Source organism: Octopus sinensis, linkage group LG11, assembly GCF_006345805.1.
Source record: "Octopus sinensis linkage group LG11, ASM634580v1, whole genome shotgun sequence".
NCBI classification, from domain to species: Eukaryota; Metazoa; Mollusca; class Cephalopoda; order Octopoda; family Octopodidae; genus Octopus; species Octopus sinensis.
The window spans coordinates 75,689,270-75,707,077 of NC_043007.1; the positions used below are offsets into that span (position 1 = coordinate 75,689,270).

The 17,808-nt window shown below is 36.8% G+C and overlaps 1 protein-coding gene across 2 annotated transcripts in view; it reads right to left on the reverse strand.

The window, feature by feature from the left end:
- Nucleotides 1–304: 304 nt before the first annotated feature.
- Nucleotides 305–17,808, reverse strand: part of LOC115216986 — an 82,798-nt gene continuing 65,294 nt past the window's right edge. For both annotated transcript variants that reach the window (XM_036507730.1, XM_029786469.2), the window contains exons 3-6: nt 6,006–6,077; nt 3,065–3,154; nt 1,632–1,754; nt 305–619 (exon numbers count right to left, since the gene is read on the reverse strand). In XM_036507730.1, coding sequence (XP_036363623.1) covers nt 479–619; nt 1,632–1,754; nt 3,065–3,154; nt 6,006–6,077 — 426 coding nt within the window. In that variant the 3' untranslated portion in view covers nt 305–478. The remainder of the gene's footprint in view (nt 620–1,631; nt 1,755–3,064; nt 3,155–6,005; nt 6,078–17,808) is intronic.

Sequence of the window (17,808 nt, forward strand, 5' to 3'; positions counted from 1 at the left end):
ACAACTTCAAATGAATCAGTGAGTATGGACTAGAAATATCTCACAGAAATGAGAACAATAAACATTTTTTTCAATGACACTAGTAAAGTAAGTACATTTAAACATTACTAAAAGTTAGGGACAGTTAGTACAAACAAAGATGTAGTGTAATTATGTATGGTAAATAAAATTTGATATTAAAAACCTTGACAATTACTTTAACAGTAAAATAGCACAGATGGTTATCGTAATAGGGTCAGCTTCAGTGACAATAGTATGATGCTAAGGCTTTTTTGAATGTAGATGTTTGTGTGTGTGTGTATACATACATATATGGAGAGAGAAAGAGAGAGAGAGTAGACAACAGGGATGTTGATTAAGAGATTCTGGTCAGTTTTACTGAATAGTGAGAATATACAAATTTAAAAAAAAAAAAAAGAATTTTTAAACTGTTTCATGCTTTTCAAACATTTCTCAATTTCACAAAAAATGAAAAAATTTATTTCATTTCATTGAATTCTTGAGGCATATATGGGTCAGCAACATTTGGAGAATAATGAATAATTGGTAAGTAGTGTGTATTAATTGACGGATTCGCGATTTCAGTAGCCTGGTTCTGATGGATAACAACTACATTACTCTGTAGAAGCAAAGAAAAAAAAATTATTAAAGAAATACTGAATTTCTTTAGAAACAAAAAAATGTTGGATCATATAAAGGCAGCAGAAATAAACAACTCTAAAATCATTCTAAAAAAAATTAAAGAATACCTTGATTTGCATCTATTTTTCAATGGCAATTCATACATAGTAAATCTTGTGTGTAGTTAGATGTACTATTGCGATTGTTGAATTAAAAGCTGCATATAGAGTATCATCTTCCAGTGAAGTGGAGCAAATAATATAAACTTGTGTTTACCATAATTTCTCCTGTCTCTATATATACATATATATACTTTATAATTAGGGTTCTGCAAAGATATACTTTACCACATACCAAAGTTTAGAAATAGCAGCCAAAAAACCTTAGCTATTTCTTCTACTTTAAAAAGGAACTCCCAGAAAAACTATTTCTAAACTTCGGTATGTGGTAAAGCATATCTTTGCTGAACCCTAATTATAAAGTATTACTTAAGTTTACCGTGAAATGGTCCTTTTTCATGCCGAATTCTACTTGGTGAAATTATTGATTACTTCTTAATTAATTAATTTTACCCTTTGTTGGATAAGAACAGCAATGCAAAAAATGGAGGTCAAATGGTAAGCCTGCATGATGTCCAACATCATGTTCTCCATCTTCATGTATTTTTTCCTTTCACCATAATCCTACTATCTCCTGATATGTAACCTTAAGCACTACCTTTACAGCTTATTTCTCTAGCATATCATATACTCCCCATTTCCCATCTAGTTTTGGATTTTTTATTTTCCCTTTTCACCTATCTCTTTATGGTTCTGAAAACAGAATTAAACCCGAATCTTGTATCCTACAGAGTTGGATGTCACACATGGAATCTCAACATCATGTAACCTGTTCTATGGCAGGGACATAGATCAGAAGTCACAAAATATTTCCAAATCTAGGATGTAAATGGAATGAACTTTGCCTCTTATTACACAATTATATTTATCAAATGAGTAAACTATAGTTACCTTTGCTTGTGAGCAGCAGCAGCAAATGGATGAAGAGACAATAGCCAAAACAAATTCCGCAAACATAGCAAAGGATCCAACACAAAATAAAGGATAATAACTTTTATAACGAGAAAATATTGCCTGTAAAACAAAAAATTCTTAATGAGAAAAAGTGAAAGAAATATGTGATAATCTTACAGTACAGGGTTATCTTTTCAGATTTTTCAAGCAATGACTTTGCATTTTTGATAATCTTTATTGGTATTAAAAGTTATAAATGCAGTCACTTAATCTTTTACAAGTTTCAGTCACTGGTCTGCAGCCATGTCCAGAATAATCCCACAACACCACCATCAACTGTTGCACATTGCTGTCTACTGCTCATAGGACCAGCTATCTAGTTTCCAAAGCATATAAGGGACTGAGATCAAAACATTTCCCCTGAATGGGATGCGATTTCATCACAGGAGGAACATAAAATGAAGTGTTTTGCTCAAAAACACAATGTGCTACCTGATTCAAGAATTGAGGGCACAATCACTAGGTCAACTAACTTTATATTAAATAGAGTTGATTTTTAAAAAGATTCTTTTACTAGTTTCAGTCAATGGCCTGCAGCCATGCTCAACTCATTTTAAAGTTTAGAGCCATAATCTAAAGATCTTCCTAATCACTGTTTGGTCCACTAGTGCAAATCAGTCACTGATGTTGACTGTTTTTTTAGTTAACTAAAAGAAACAGGTTTTGAATCTGCCCAGGGTTATCTCTCTCTGGTATTTTCCATTGAGGAAGGCTAAAGAGCCAGAAATGTGTGTCTGGGAATCTGATACGGAGAAGCACTGGGCAGATATGGTGCTTTCACACCTCTTGGAGAGAATTCTTTTCTCCAGGGTAACTACAATGAATTTGCCTTTAGAAGTCATATATCACAAACATATTTTAACAAACCTAAAGTTCACACACACACACATATGATAGACTTCTTTAAGTTTCCATCAATAAAATCCACTCACAAGCCTGCAGTCAGCCCGAGGCTATAGAAGAATACACTTGCCCAACATGCAATGCAGTGGTTGAGAAGGAAACTTCTTAACACACAGCCATGCCATTATTTGGCTCTTTTTACAGTTTATTTATCTGAAAGAATATTAAAAGGGTTGTTTTCTTTTTTATAAAGTCTGTTACAAGATATTTTCCTAATATAGCTGAAAAAGGCTCCATAGTTACAAAGTTTAAAATGTTTTGATAAAAGGTATGATAGTGAAATAACATTAGAAAACCTGTTCATCCAAAAACCAAGAACAATAATTAAGTTACAATGTCTTTTATTCTAGACAGCTAAGAAGTATAATTGCTTTTGTTCTGATTTTTCCCCATCATATAAAGTACCTTACTTCATTAGGCATCAGTAATCTCTGCACAAAAAACAAACGCACATATAATATACTTACAATCCAAGTTGCATGGCCAGAAAGGGTACTCATTCCAACAATTGAAAAGATAGATGCTGACAAAATGGCAAGGACCATGTAGGTAATTTTCTGAAAAAAAAAAAAAATTTTAAAGCATTTTATTTAGGTTTTACAGTTATGTATGTGTGGTGGTATATAGACACATACATACACACATGGGGGTAAGGATATGTGCATGTGTGAGTTTGAGTCAAAAAGAGAAAAACAGATCTGTTTAGCACTAGAGATGCAGATTTATTCATTGATAAATAGACCGATTATAAAAATAAAAGTTATTTATAATACCAATCCATGACTGATCCTTTTTTTTAACTGAGCCCCAGGACGTAACTAAATACAGGAAGGTAGCACATAGTCACTCTAATGGATTCTATCAAATTATTATCTTTTCTGAGTATATTAAAGAAAATACTGTTTATCATAGAAGGAATGGTGTTAGGCAAATGACATTTTTCTTTTAGGTTCATATCTCAGGAAATCTATTATCTTTTGTCAGAGAGAGAGGAGAATCTAATATTTTATGTGATCTGTGGCAGAAAGTCACAAATGATACCATTCTTTGCTAACTTTGTCTTTCACTCCTCAGAGATCATAAGTACGAGGGGTATCAAAAGGTTCCTTGGCTAGTTATGTTTAATAAAAAATATCTTATTTACTCTCTTTTACTTGTTTCAGTCATTTGGCTGTGGCCATGCTGGAGCACTGCCTTTAGTTGAGCAAATTGACCCCAGGACTTATTTTTTGTAAGCCTAGTACTTATTCTATTGGTGTCTTTTGCCGAACAGCTAAGTTACGGGGATGTGAACACACCAGCATTGATTGTCAAGTGATGTTGAGGGGACAAACACAAGCATACACACACCAACACTTACATATATATATATATGCATATATACGACGGGCCTCCTTCAGCTTCTGTCTATCAAATCCACTCACAAGGCCTTGGTTGGCCTGAGGCTATAGTAGAAGACACTTGCCCAAGGTGCCATGCAGTGGGACTGAGCCTGGAACCATGTGGTTCGTAAGCAAGCTACTTACCACTCAGCCACTCATACATTTTAACATCATCTCTTTTGAAATAGCCACCTTGTACAGCAATATACTGGTCCCAGCATTTCTGCCACTTTTGGGAATCTGACCTGGAAGTCATTTTTTGTGTGTGGGTTGAGGCCCTTCTGTAATCTGCACTGGATCTCGACAATGGTGTTAAAACAGCAACCTTTGAGCAGCGTTTTCATCTTGGGGGAAGAGATGGAAGTTTGCAGGTGCTAAATCTGGTGAAAAGAGCGTGTGGAAGCAATACCATGTTTTTGGCAATAAACTCAAAAGTGAGAAGAGTTTGATGACAGGGCACATTGTTGTCATGAAGAATCCAATTCTTTGCGCTCCACAGGTCTGGTTGCTTTTGTCAAATGTCCTCCCTCAAACGCTTAAAAATATCACAGTAGAACTCTCAATTGACAGTCTGGCCCTGGAGGACAAATTCTTGATGCACATTACCATATTTCCATGGGTGATGCTCATGGCAGGTCTTCCAGGGACACACTTTTACTTTTGAAGCACCTGTGGCGCAGGAGTGGCTGTGTGGTAAGTAGCTTGTTTACCAACCACATGGTTCTGGGTTCAGTCCCACTGCATGGCACCTTGGGCAAGTGTCTTCTACTATAGCCTTGGGCCAACCAAAGCCTTGTGAGTGAATTTGGTAGATGGAAACTGAAAGAAGCCCGTCGTATATATGTATATATATATGTGCTTGTGTGTGTTTGTGTCTGTGTTTGTCCCCCTAGCATTGCTTGACAACCGATGCTGGTGTGTTTATGTCCCCGTAACTTAGCGGTTCGGCAAAAGAGACCGATAGAATAAGTACTGGGCTTACAAAAGAATAAGTCCCGGGGTCGAGTTGCTCGATTAAAGGCGGTGCTCCAGCATGGCCTCAGTCAAATGACTGAAACAAGTAAAAGAGTAAAGAGTGCCACACGTAACATTGCGTACAACTACCTCAATAGTGTTTGTAATGAGCACTCAGAGTTTGTTATGACACAGCTCTGTTATGCTTGGAACGACAATTTAAAAGTGGTATAATGACACAACTATAGCAAAAATATACAGCTTGGTGGTGGTTTGATTAAAACAGGCTGTTTTAATGATAATGAGCAGCGGTAGCTGTTGCTTTACATTCACAGCTCAGAAGTGGTTGTAATGACAGCATAATTGTGATGGGTAGCAGCTGATGTGAAGGAGCATGGCTAAGTGGTTAGCGTACTCAACACATGACTAAGATCATGACTTTGATTCTTGGTAGCACAAAAACATTACCAAGAAGAGCAGCAACATTGTCCTATAATCCACACATGCATGCCTGATCTGTGAACTGGTTTGCAAATCTTTTGTAGGACCAAAATATCACATCCAAGCTGAATAAATTGAATGGGATGTTGACACTGAAAGCTATGGGAGAATATATATGTATATATACTCACACATGTGCATGTGTTTCTGTGAATTCGTATTTCCCTCACATTAGTAAACAATAACATCCTGATGGTGCTGTTTGCTTGCAGACCACCAGGAGAACATATTGGGGTTTTTGACATGTCTTGATATATTGAGCAAGCTGTGCTGTTTATTACTTGACAGACTGAAAAATAATTCCTTTGCTCGGAAGCAAGTGGAGTTGGTGACAGGAAGGGCATCCAGCTGTAAAATACTCTAGCCAAATGCACTCCAACATTTGTAAGTAATACACTAGTATTTGTTAATTCTGCCAAGAGCATGGTCTACCACTGGAAAACTGGATAAATATAGCATTTTCTATAGTGTTACTATTTCTGATAAGTAATAACTAGATGCTTTTTAATTGTAAACATTAAACAGACTGAAAATTTGAACAGAAAAGATTAATAGTCAGAGAAATTTTTACCATTCTCCTGGTTTGTAATTCTGTATTTGACTTGAGACCAGCAAGAATTCCAAAGATGCCAACTGCGATAACCTAAACAAAACAAAAAATGTACAATTAAATGTAAAATTTTAAGATAAGATAGTCAGATAATTAATTAATTAATTAATGTATGTATGTATATGTGTGTATTTGTGTATATATATATATATATATATATATATACTAGTGAGTTAGCTGAGTGAGAAGTGCAGCTGGTGCTTTCTTCCTAGTAAGGCAACTGCAGAAGTATTTAGCCAAATGTAATCTGCTGCACTTGGCATTTATTGACATAGAGAAAGCAAATAAGTCTCTTGCTTTCTGATGTGATGGTTGCTGAAGAAGCGAGGGTGTTGTCCACACAGTGAAAGCTAATAAGTACAGCAACAAATTTAGTGTGCAGCTAGGAGCTCACCAGGGTTTGATTCTCAGTCTCCTCCTATTTATCTTTTAGGCTATAACAGAGGAGTTTAAGGCTGGTTGTCCACGGAACTCCTCTCTGCTGCTAATCTTGTTATTTAAACTGAATCTGTAGTAGAATTAGAAAAGAAATTCCAGGTGTAGAAGCAAAACCTGGATTTAAAGGGCTTCAACATCAATTTAGCAGAAACCAAAATTCTAGTAAGCAGACAGACAGGATGCTAATTCCTCCAGTAAAATGGTCATTTAATTGTGTACATATCATAAACTATGCACACATAATAGTAGACTTTGTGTCAGTTGCACAGAAACAATAAACACTATTGCCGATAAAATTTGTAAAAAAATCCTTTAAATCAAGCAGTGAACAAACACGTTATCCTCCTATAACTGACTTGATTCTTTTTCTAAACCCACATAACTTAATTACTGAGAAATTGGAAGTGTGTTTCAATCATTGTTAGGGTGTATAAATCTGTCCCTGAGAGGGATGATGTAGTAATTAGGATGTTCACAAGCAAACATTCAAGCAGATATTACACAAGGAAATAAGCAAACAAAGCCAGTTTAAAGAGGAAAAAATCAAAGATCTGGGAAAGAAGCTGATGAAGAAGGGAATTATCCCAGAGCCAATGGTGCAACCAGCCCACCTTTGCGTACCTTCCCTTCATTGGACAGACACTGCTTGCGAAGACCTGTTGAGGCAAGTGAAATCGGAATCGAAATCAAATTCGCTGACTAGCATCTGTGCTAATGGAGCACTAAAAGCACCATCTGAGCGTGATTGTTGCCAGAGGAGCCAACTGGCGTTCGTGCCGGTGGCATGTAAAAATCCCCATTTGAGCGTGATCGTTACCAGCGTTGCCTTAGCGGCACTTGTGCAGGTGACACGTAAAAAAAAAACACAATTTCCCGTGACCGTTGCCCTACCGCCTGACTGGCCCTCATGCTAGTGGCACGTATAAGCACCCACTACACTCTAAAAGTGGTTGGCATTAGGAAGGGCATCCAACTGTAGACACTCTGCCAAATCAAGATTGGAGACTGGTGCAGCCATCTGGTTCGCTAGTCCTCAGTCAAATCGTCCAACCCATGCTAGCATGGAAAGTGGACGTTAAACAACGATGATGATGAATTTTATATTCCTCAGTACTCTACTCCACTCAGTTAAGGGAGCCTTGCTTTGGGGGTACTTGATGCCATGAAAAAAGCACCCTGTACACTCTGTGAAGTAGTTGACATTAGGAAGAGCATCCAACCATAGAAATCATGCCAAAGAAGACATTGGGGCTCAACAAAGTCCCCTCATTCACCAGTTTATGTTGAACCATCAAACCCTAAAAAGGGATGTTAAAATGACAATGATGATTATAATTGTGTATAATGATAGAATATGAGATACTGAGAAAAAATATTAAATAAAACATACACAGTTGAGAACATTATCATCTATGGGCATTTATTTACTCTTTGTTGTAGTAAAGCAATACATTTTAAAGTGCTTCATATCTGCTATAAAATACCTTATTTGCAGTTTAAGGTTGAGAGAATTTCCAAACACTATTCTATGCAAAGTTCCAATATTCATTGCTATAAGCAAACATTTCACAAAACAATAGTTAAGCATGAGATAACAAAAACAGAAGCATCATTTTCTATGTTGGCAGGAGTTGGACGATTTGATAAGAGCTGCCCCAGGTTCTATTGTCTATTTTGGCATGGTGTCTATAGTTGGATGCCTTTCCCAGTGCCAATCACTTTGCAAAGTGTACTGGGGTGCTTTTTATGTGGCCCTGGCACTAGTGCTGTTTATGAGTATTAACTGAAAAATTGGATCTTTTCGGTTTGAACGGCAGTTTTTAACATAATTTCTAGGTAACTAAAAAATTTTAAACTTTGTATACTGGTAGAATGTGTTTATAAAACATATTTTTCTCTTGGCTTTATTGAGAAAATTCTATAGTTTGTAAGATATTTGTTGTTTTTTTTCTCTTCAATTTCTGCAATTTCAACCAATCACTGACGTCCATTGAGGTAAAAAACATTCTGTGCCGTATGAATATGTCCCTCGTTTAAGAAACAGATTGGGTTTATTTACATTTGTGAAGAAAAAAAAGATACCCTTCCCCACCCCTAACCCTAAAACAGATTGAAATGCAATAGATCGATACTAGGGTCATAATTATGGGTGACAATTTCATATGACACTGCTAGAAAAAACTGCCGTTCAAACCGAAAAGATTTGAAAAATTTAGGTGTATTTCCATATATTTTTGATAGTTGTCATAAAAACCGATATTAGTTATGTAACCATCCTTATTAGGATAGAGAAATGTAAAAATCAGTACTTACCCATAGACTTACAATACATTCTGCAGTAGAGTAACATTAGACAAATGTCCAAAGGATCGGTACTGTAATATTTTTGTTGAAAATCCCACCATTGAAATAATGAAACACAAAATTCCAATACCCAAATGAAACGCTCCCGTTATGGTCATAGCCATGTACTGGAAACCAGCAATCATTTTTGATGGTTATGTGAAGCTTATCTAAAAATAAAAGAAAAAAAAAATTTCAAATTAGTTAGTAAAAGAAAACTAGCAAGCTCACATGCTATGCTGTGTTGGGTGCTGGACATGCGTAGGCTTGAAAAAAATGAAGCTAGTATGATCCACTGGATGTGTAATGTCAGTGTGCATGCACAACAAAGCATGAGCACCCTGAGAGAAAAGTTGGACATAAGAAGCATCAAATGTGGTGTGCATGAGAGACAACTGCGCTGGCATGATCATATGTTACGTATGGATGAGGACAACTGTGTGAGGAAGTGCCACACCCTAACTGTGGAAGAGGTAGACCCAAGGAGACATGGGATGAGGTGGTGAAGCATGACCTTCAAACGTTGGGCCTCACAGAGGCAATGACAGGAGACCAAGACCTTTGGAGATATGCTGTGATTGAGAAGACCTGGCAACTAAAGTGAGATTTCAGTCATGGCCGATGCCAGTGTTACATGTCTGGCCCATTTAAGAGTACCCTTGATGTATCAGGCAATATGATATGCTTGAGAAGACCTGTTGAGTCAAGTAAAACCACAATTGTAGCTGTAGCCAGTGCCCCCTGACTGGCTCCCATTCCAGTGGCATGTAAAATGCACCATCTGAATGTGGTCGTTGCCAGTGCCCTCTGAGTGGCTCCTGTGCCGGTGGCATGTAAAAGGCACCATCTGAATGTGGTTGATGCCAGTGGCCCCTGACTGGCTCTTGTGCTAGCAGCACATAAAAAGCAATATCAGAACATGATTGATGCCAAATCTGCCTGACTGACTCCCATACCTGTGGCATGTAAAAAGCACTATCTGAACATGATTGATGCCAAGCCCACCTGACTGGTTCCTGTGCCGGTGGCATGTAAAAAGCACCTACTACACTCTCAAAGTGATTTGTGTTAGGCAGGGCATCCAGCTGTAGAAACATTGCCAGATCAGAGTGGAGCCTGGTGCAGCTGCTGGCTCTCCAGTTCTGTCAACTGGCTAACCCATGCCAGCATAGAAAACAGGCGTTAAATGATGATGATTACACACACACATTATATATCGTTTTAATGGTAGAACGTGAAGTTGATAAAACTATAAATGATAGTATGGGGAATACTGAGATAAGAAACCTTTGGATAGAAAAATATTGAAAACTGCAAATGGGACTCACACTCACGTTTATGAATATAACATTAATGGTTTCCAATTTTGGAACAAGGCCAGCAATTTCGGTGGTGGGGTTTAAGTTGATTACATTGACTCCAGTGTTCAACTGGTACTTATCTTATTGTGACTTACAGGATGAAAGGCAAAGTTGACCTTGACAGAAGTTGACCTCAGAACATAAAAATGGACAAAATGCTGCTATGCATTTTGCCCAGCGTGCTTATGATTCTGCCAGCTGGCCACTTTCAAATAATAATGATTTAAAATTTTGGCACAGGACCAGGAGTTGAGTAGGTTGACTCCAGTGCTTGACCGGTACTTATTTTATTGACCCTGAAAGGATGAAAGACGAAGTTGACCAGGTGGAATTTAGACTTAGAACATAAAGACAGATGACATGCCACTAAGCGTCTGGTGTGCTAGCAATTCTGTCAGCTTAGCGCTGTAAAAAATTTAACACATCAAATAATAATAATAATTTGCCTGTCAGTTGTTTGACCTTAATCAGTTGAGCATGTCCCATAGTGGCTGATGATACATGCAGTTCTGATCACGAGTAGAAGTAGTGGGGGAGCATCATAGCATGTATTGAGAGGAATTCTTTGGGGCTTGAATAATTCTCCTCTGGAAACATGGGTGTTTTTCAACATCTTTAAACAACCCTTATCCAAGGACCTTTTGAGTGGGATGGGCTCCACCTGCAAGGTCATGTGCTGGTTATCTTGATATGAGATCGCTATGACGCACTTATGGTTGTGAAGCATGTGTCTGGTGTAGCCTTAGGAGATGGGTAGTCATGATGGGTATATTGGGTTTCATATATTTGTACCCCAGTGTCACTTTGATGGCATGTGCAGCTCTCTCAATAATAATAATAATCCTTTCTCATAGGGACAAGGCCCGAAAATTGCAGGAAGTGCTAAGTCGATGACATCAACCCCAGTACTCAATAGGTATTTATTTTACTGACCCCGAAAGGATGAAAGATAAAGTTGACTTTGGCGGTGGAATTTAGGAAAGACTTAATACTCATGAAAATGTATGTATGCAGTCTTGGTTGTGGTCCAAGGACTATAACTCTTACATTCTAAGTTCAAATTCTACCGAGGTTGACTTAGTTTTTCCTTTTTTCCTGGTCGATAAACTGAATACCAGTTGAACACTAAGGTTGATGTAGTCGATACTCCTCCTGGCCTTATGCCAAAATTTGAAAGCAATATTAATACTCAATGATATGTTAAAATCACATTTATTATCTTAAAAATTCATTTACGTGTATCAACTACATGGGAAATGTCTGTATACAGAATGGAAAGCTGTTGTTGATCTAAGAATGGTTTTGAAGAGTCAAACATGCTTACATTTGTTATAATGTTTATGAAACATTTATCAATAACGTGACTATATACTTTGTGTCTATCTGATAGGGTTGATTGCTAGGATAAAATGCTAGCTTTGTGTAGATGGCATTCTTCACCAAGCCAATAATTTTCATCATCATGTACATATATACATACAATGTATAGACAGGTATAAATTATCCAGGCAGATACTGTAGGTGTAATCAGATTCAGGCTATCTGTATCGAATAGTAAGTTGCATCTAGTATTACTTCGGGTGAGCAATCCTATTGTAATTCATCCGAGGGGTTAGCCCTGAGTTCGTTTCACAAGATTATGAATATTTTTGAGAGTAAATTCAAAACAATTATAATGAATACAGAGACTTGTATTTCTGATATATATATATATTTTACAGTTAATTAATTATACAGCAAAATTGGTTTATATACGACCGACATAGAGATAAAGCAGTTGCATTTGAAACCAGCTATATTCGACTATGTGCCTTTAAATCACAGTCCCTCCAATTGACACCCAAACAGTTCATACATATTGGAGCTTCCAGTGCGAATGCCAAGCAGTACAGCACGCTGTTTCCAAATTTCTAGAAGCTCATCGTACACACACACACCTATGCATGTGTGTTCTTGTGTTCGATTATGGTTCAGCAAAAAGAGACCTATATCGATTTGTTTCATATAAATATATAATAAGTAAAATTAGATGGTGCTCCAGCTTGTCCAAAGTCCATCGACCAAAAAACCAATGCAAGATATATGCACATACATTCACGCATATATATATATATATATATATATATACACACACACATACATTAAAAATATGAAGCGGTGCTCCAGCATGGCCGCAATCCATCGACCAAAACCACTATAAAATAAATTATATACATATATCAAATGGATGTTTTAATTATTTACACACACACAGGCACACCTACACATGTGCCCCCACCCACATTCTTTCCTCATAACTTTCAGGAAAATAGATTATATTTGACGAAATTTCTATGAAAGCGCCTTATTTTGTGTAGATTCCAATTATATCAGAATTGTTGTGAAAACGTTTTTGGGCCTTGTATATATATGTATGTATGTATGTATGTGTATATGTTTGTACTCCCAACATCGCTTGACAACTGATGCTGGTGTGTTTACGTCCCCGTAACTTAGCGATTCGGCAAAACAGACCGATAGAATAAATACTAGGCTTACAAAGAATAAGTCCTGGAGTTGATTTGCTCGACTAAAGGCGGTGCTCCATCCTGGCCACAGTCAAATGACTGAAACAAGTAAAAGAGTATGCGCATGGCCTACGGTTTATTGTTCAGTTTGGTTTGATTAAAAAAAGCAAATAAGTTAAGAGGGAGATAAGTAGTAACAGTAGCATTCTTTACTTTAAATTTTTTTAGTGAAAATCTTGTAGGTGTACTTCCCAAGGAAAGGGGGTGAAATTTCCAAGGGTTTTGAAATTCATTCAAAAGAAAATTTTTTAAAAAAAGGAATTCAAATGATTCCGGGATGGGGAAGGACAAAAATATGGGGTTTGCAGCTTATTAGGAGGTCAGGGTACTTGATTCCACGCAAAAAAAACCGAGCTTTTTCCTTTTTTTTTTTCTTAGTGAAAATCGTGCCGGTGAAGGGTCGAAATTTACCAAACAACTAAAATGATACTGAGCAAAGAAATAGGACTTCTCTCAAAAAATGAAAGGTAACGAACAAATTTGCTCCTTTTACAACCCTTGCAGTGCCATAATTTCCCATCAGTAACGTCACCATATGTAGTAAGTCCACATGGTAAATTACAATTTGCACAGGTTTACATATTCATAATTAGTCGACGCCGTTCCAACCAATGAAGAATGCTGTCTCCAGCTTTTCTTAATTGAATGATAGTCCACTATTCCTATACGATTGATTCACGACTTAAGATTTTATGTTCAGGAACAATGAATGTATTTCTTTTTGCCCACAGGGGGCTAAACATAGAGGGACAAACAAGGACCCCAGTGCATAACTAGTACTTAATTTATCGACCCCGAAAGGATGAAAAGCAAAATCGACCTCGGCGGAACTTGAACTCAGAACAAAGCGGCAGACGAAATACCTAAACACAGAGAGGACAAACGGATTAAGTCGATTATATTGACCCCAGTGCGTAACTGGTACTTATTTAATCGACCCCGAAAGAATGAAAGGCAAAGTCGACCTCGGCGGAACTTGAACTCAGAACGTAGCAGCAGACGAAATACCCGGCGTGCTAACGATTCTGCCAGCTCGCCGCCCGTTCAGGAACAATGAATCGCGGTGCTGCTGGTGTCCCACGTGCCATTCCGATCGATTGTAAAATAAAGAATGCTTCTTTTATCTCCCCCTTAACTTTTATTTACTTTTTTAATCAAACCAAACTGAACAATAACTGTACGCCATGCGCATGCGCGATTGTTTAAAACTTTTCAATTTTGATTTCGAAGTATTTAAAAAATTATTTGGAAATTATAAAGAGAAACAAATGACAGAATCGGACTGTCTATATTTTAAACGAAGATTTAAAAAAAAAAACTTGAAACTAAGAACCATCTTCTCATCAAATTCCGATGCGACCGTAATTTGAAAACTTCATTGAAAAGTATCGCTTTTTCTGAAAGTTATGAAGTAACTACTTAGTTTTATCGCGGATGTAAAATACATGGACCACACCCCTTTCTTTTTTTCCCCTTTTTTTTTCTGAGGAAACCCACTATTTCGACTGCGGAGATTCTGAATCTGCACCACCCACCCCACAAAAATGGCATTTCAAAATTTAACCCCAAACTCTCAATTTCTTCATTTTTCTCTTTTTTTTGGCGAAATACATATAAAAATAGGCATTCTTTCTATATAACTCGACAAAAACAAAACATTTCACTTTGGGTATTTCCGTAGAAGCAAATGACAGTTCGATTCTGTTTTCTGCTTAGAAATTTGCGGATTTTACACACATACATGAAACATGTAAGAACAAATATGCAAGGCTTTTTTTCTTTAAAGTTTAAAATGAGGCATTTGCTGGCATAATTTCGTTATATCTATACTCCACAAACCCACGGAAATACCCGAAGTGAAATGTTTTGATTTTTGTCGAGTTATATCGAAGGAATGCCTAAAAGTACGGAGAATATGATTCTGAGGGGTGGGGAGGTAAAAACTTCGATTTAAAAAAAAACCCTCCCCACGCCCGCGATTCTGTGACAAAGTATAATTATTAGGCATAGTTTCGGTTGTAGTAGCACAGATTTCCGTCGATTTCCGTAAAAAACTTTTATTTCTTTACATAAGTAATGAGAGCGAAAGAGACTAAGAGGAAGCGATTTTACGACGAGAAGGTTTCACTTTGAAGTCGGCCTGTGTGTGTTTGATGGGGTGTGGGAGACAGACAGTATGTTGTGTAAGTGAAGTGCTTCTGTTAGTGTGTGCGAAGAGACAGAAATACATATACACATACACCGAGTAAAAAATTACGATGAATCGGCCATACATACATACATACACACACACACATATATAGATACATACACACACATACATACATACATACACACACACATACATACATACATACACACACACATACTTACACACACACACACACACATAGATACATACACACACACACATACATGCAGACATACATATACACATACACCGAGTAAAAAATTACACTGAATCGACCATACATACATACACACATACATACATACACATACACACATACATAGATACATACACACACACACATACATGCAGACATACATATACACATACACCGAGTAAAAAATTACGATGAATCGGCCATACATACATACATACACACACACATACTTACACACACACACATACATAGATACATACACACACACACACACATACATGCATACATACATATACACATACACCGAGTAAAAAATCAGTTATCTCTCTCTTTCACACATTACTCTCTCTGTCTCTTCGCACACACTAACAGAAGCACTTCACTTACACAACATACTGTCTGTCTCCCACACCCCATCAAACACACACAGGCCGATTTCAAAGTGAAACCTTCTCGTCATAAAATCGCTTCCTCTTAGTCTCTTTCGCTCTCATTACTTATGTAAAAAAATAAAAGTTTTTTACGGAAATCGACGGAAATCTGTGCTACGACATGCGAAACTTCGCCAATTAGGCATTCGCCAATTATTAAACTGAAAGTGTTTTCTCTCCTGTTTCAAAGTTTAAATTTTGAAATGCCGATTATTTTTTTTGCAAATTCGGAATCTCCGCAGTCGAAATAGTGGGTTCCTGTTGAATAATAATAAAAAAAAAATAAAGAAAAAGAAAAAAACAACGAAAGCGGATGCGAGCCATGTAGCTTTTTCTGAAAGTTACGAGTAAAAAAAAGCCGTTTCGTGAGAATTTTCCGAAACTCCTCTCTCCACCTTCGGAAAAACTTTTAACACCACATATTCCGATATAATGAGGATCTACACCATCTGGGGCGTTTCTGTAGAAAATTTCATAGAAAAATATCAATTGTTTTGAAAGTTATGAGGCAACACACACACATGTATATACGTGTGTGTGTGTATGCGAGATGCTTTTTTATTTTATACTATAGCTTACGGTACTGAGGTGGCCAGTGAAAATCACAATTGTTATCGATCGTAGTTATTAGTCATAACTTATTGATCTGGGTTAGAAAAAAATAGTAGTTACGAAATATGTTCAAGTTGGTATATAACAAGAGAAGCTAAAAGACCATGTTGATTTTTTGGTCCACTTCGTTTATCACTGAAATAAACTAATTTTGTGATGACTTTATTTATTCAGCATCGATGTAGTGTGCCTTCTGTAGGACAAATATTTCAATGTTTGAACAGCGTAACATTTGATTAAAGTTTAAACAATGTATATAAACTATTTAGACAAAAATGAAAGTAAAATAGTTTTTAGTTATTGGGTCAGTGGTTTGTAGAGAGAGAAAATTAGAATGAATGAAAGAAGACAACCGTTTAAATATTTCTTGTTTTGTTTTCTGTGCAAAAGTATACATATTGTGGTTGACGTTACAAATATATTAAATCAATAAAAAGCCGGTCTTTATATTTATATATACTTCCATATTTATTTATATTTTTTAATTAAACTGGTACATTATTATAATGAATTAGGCGCAGTTGTGGTAAGAAGCTTGCTTCCCAAATACATGGTTCTGGGTTCAGTCTTTCTGCGTGGCACCTTAGGCCAAGCGTCTTCTACAATAGCCTCGGGCCAACCAAAGCATTGTGAATGAATTTGGTAGACGGAGAGTGGGTACTATTATATTATATTATATTATATTATATTATATTATATATATATATATATATATATATATATATATATATATATATATATATATATATATATACAATATGTTACATATATATATATATATATATATATCTCACTCACTCACGTGACCGACCAGGCCATCAGATGTTGTTACACATCGCTGGTCACAATGCGCTTCACATTGTTTTAGCCTTCGAATGACGCCACCCCGCTGGCTAAGCGAGCAGGCCAACAGAAGAAAGAGAGAAAGAGTGGTGAAAGAGTACAGCAGGGATCACCACCCCCTGCCGGAGCGCAATAAACACACACAACGCCCGGTCTGGGAATCGAAACCGCGAACCTACGACCGCGAGTCCGCTGCCCTAACCACTGGGCCATTGCGCCTCCACACACACACACACACACACATACACACACACACACACACACACACATATATATATATATATATATATATATATATATATATATATATATATATATACATATGTATGTATGCATGTACATATATATATATATATATATATATATATATATATATATATATATATATATATATATATATATATATAATTAATGTGAGTTTAGAGGGAGATTATCTGAGAGGATAGCGTGGTAGTTCTCAGTTATGTTCCCGGTTACGGCTAACCGCATCGATTGGTATTTAACGTCTATGAATGCTAGATCATTTCAGGGATGCTTTGTCGCTCATAAGTCTTATATTTGCAATAATTATAACGACAGAGCGGGAGTATGAAGGCTGGTACATCCTCAAAATTTGTTTCCTTTTGATTTACAGTTCACACAACGTATTTTTATGGTTACGACGATTCAGACGTGTTTCCACTGCACATAGAATGAGCAGCTGCATCATATGCAACCGGGCATAATTTCCTGTGCAACTTCGTTCAGGGTCTTTCACCAGCTTGGCTCGATTGCATATGTGC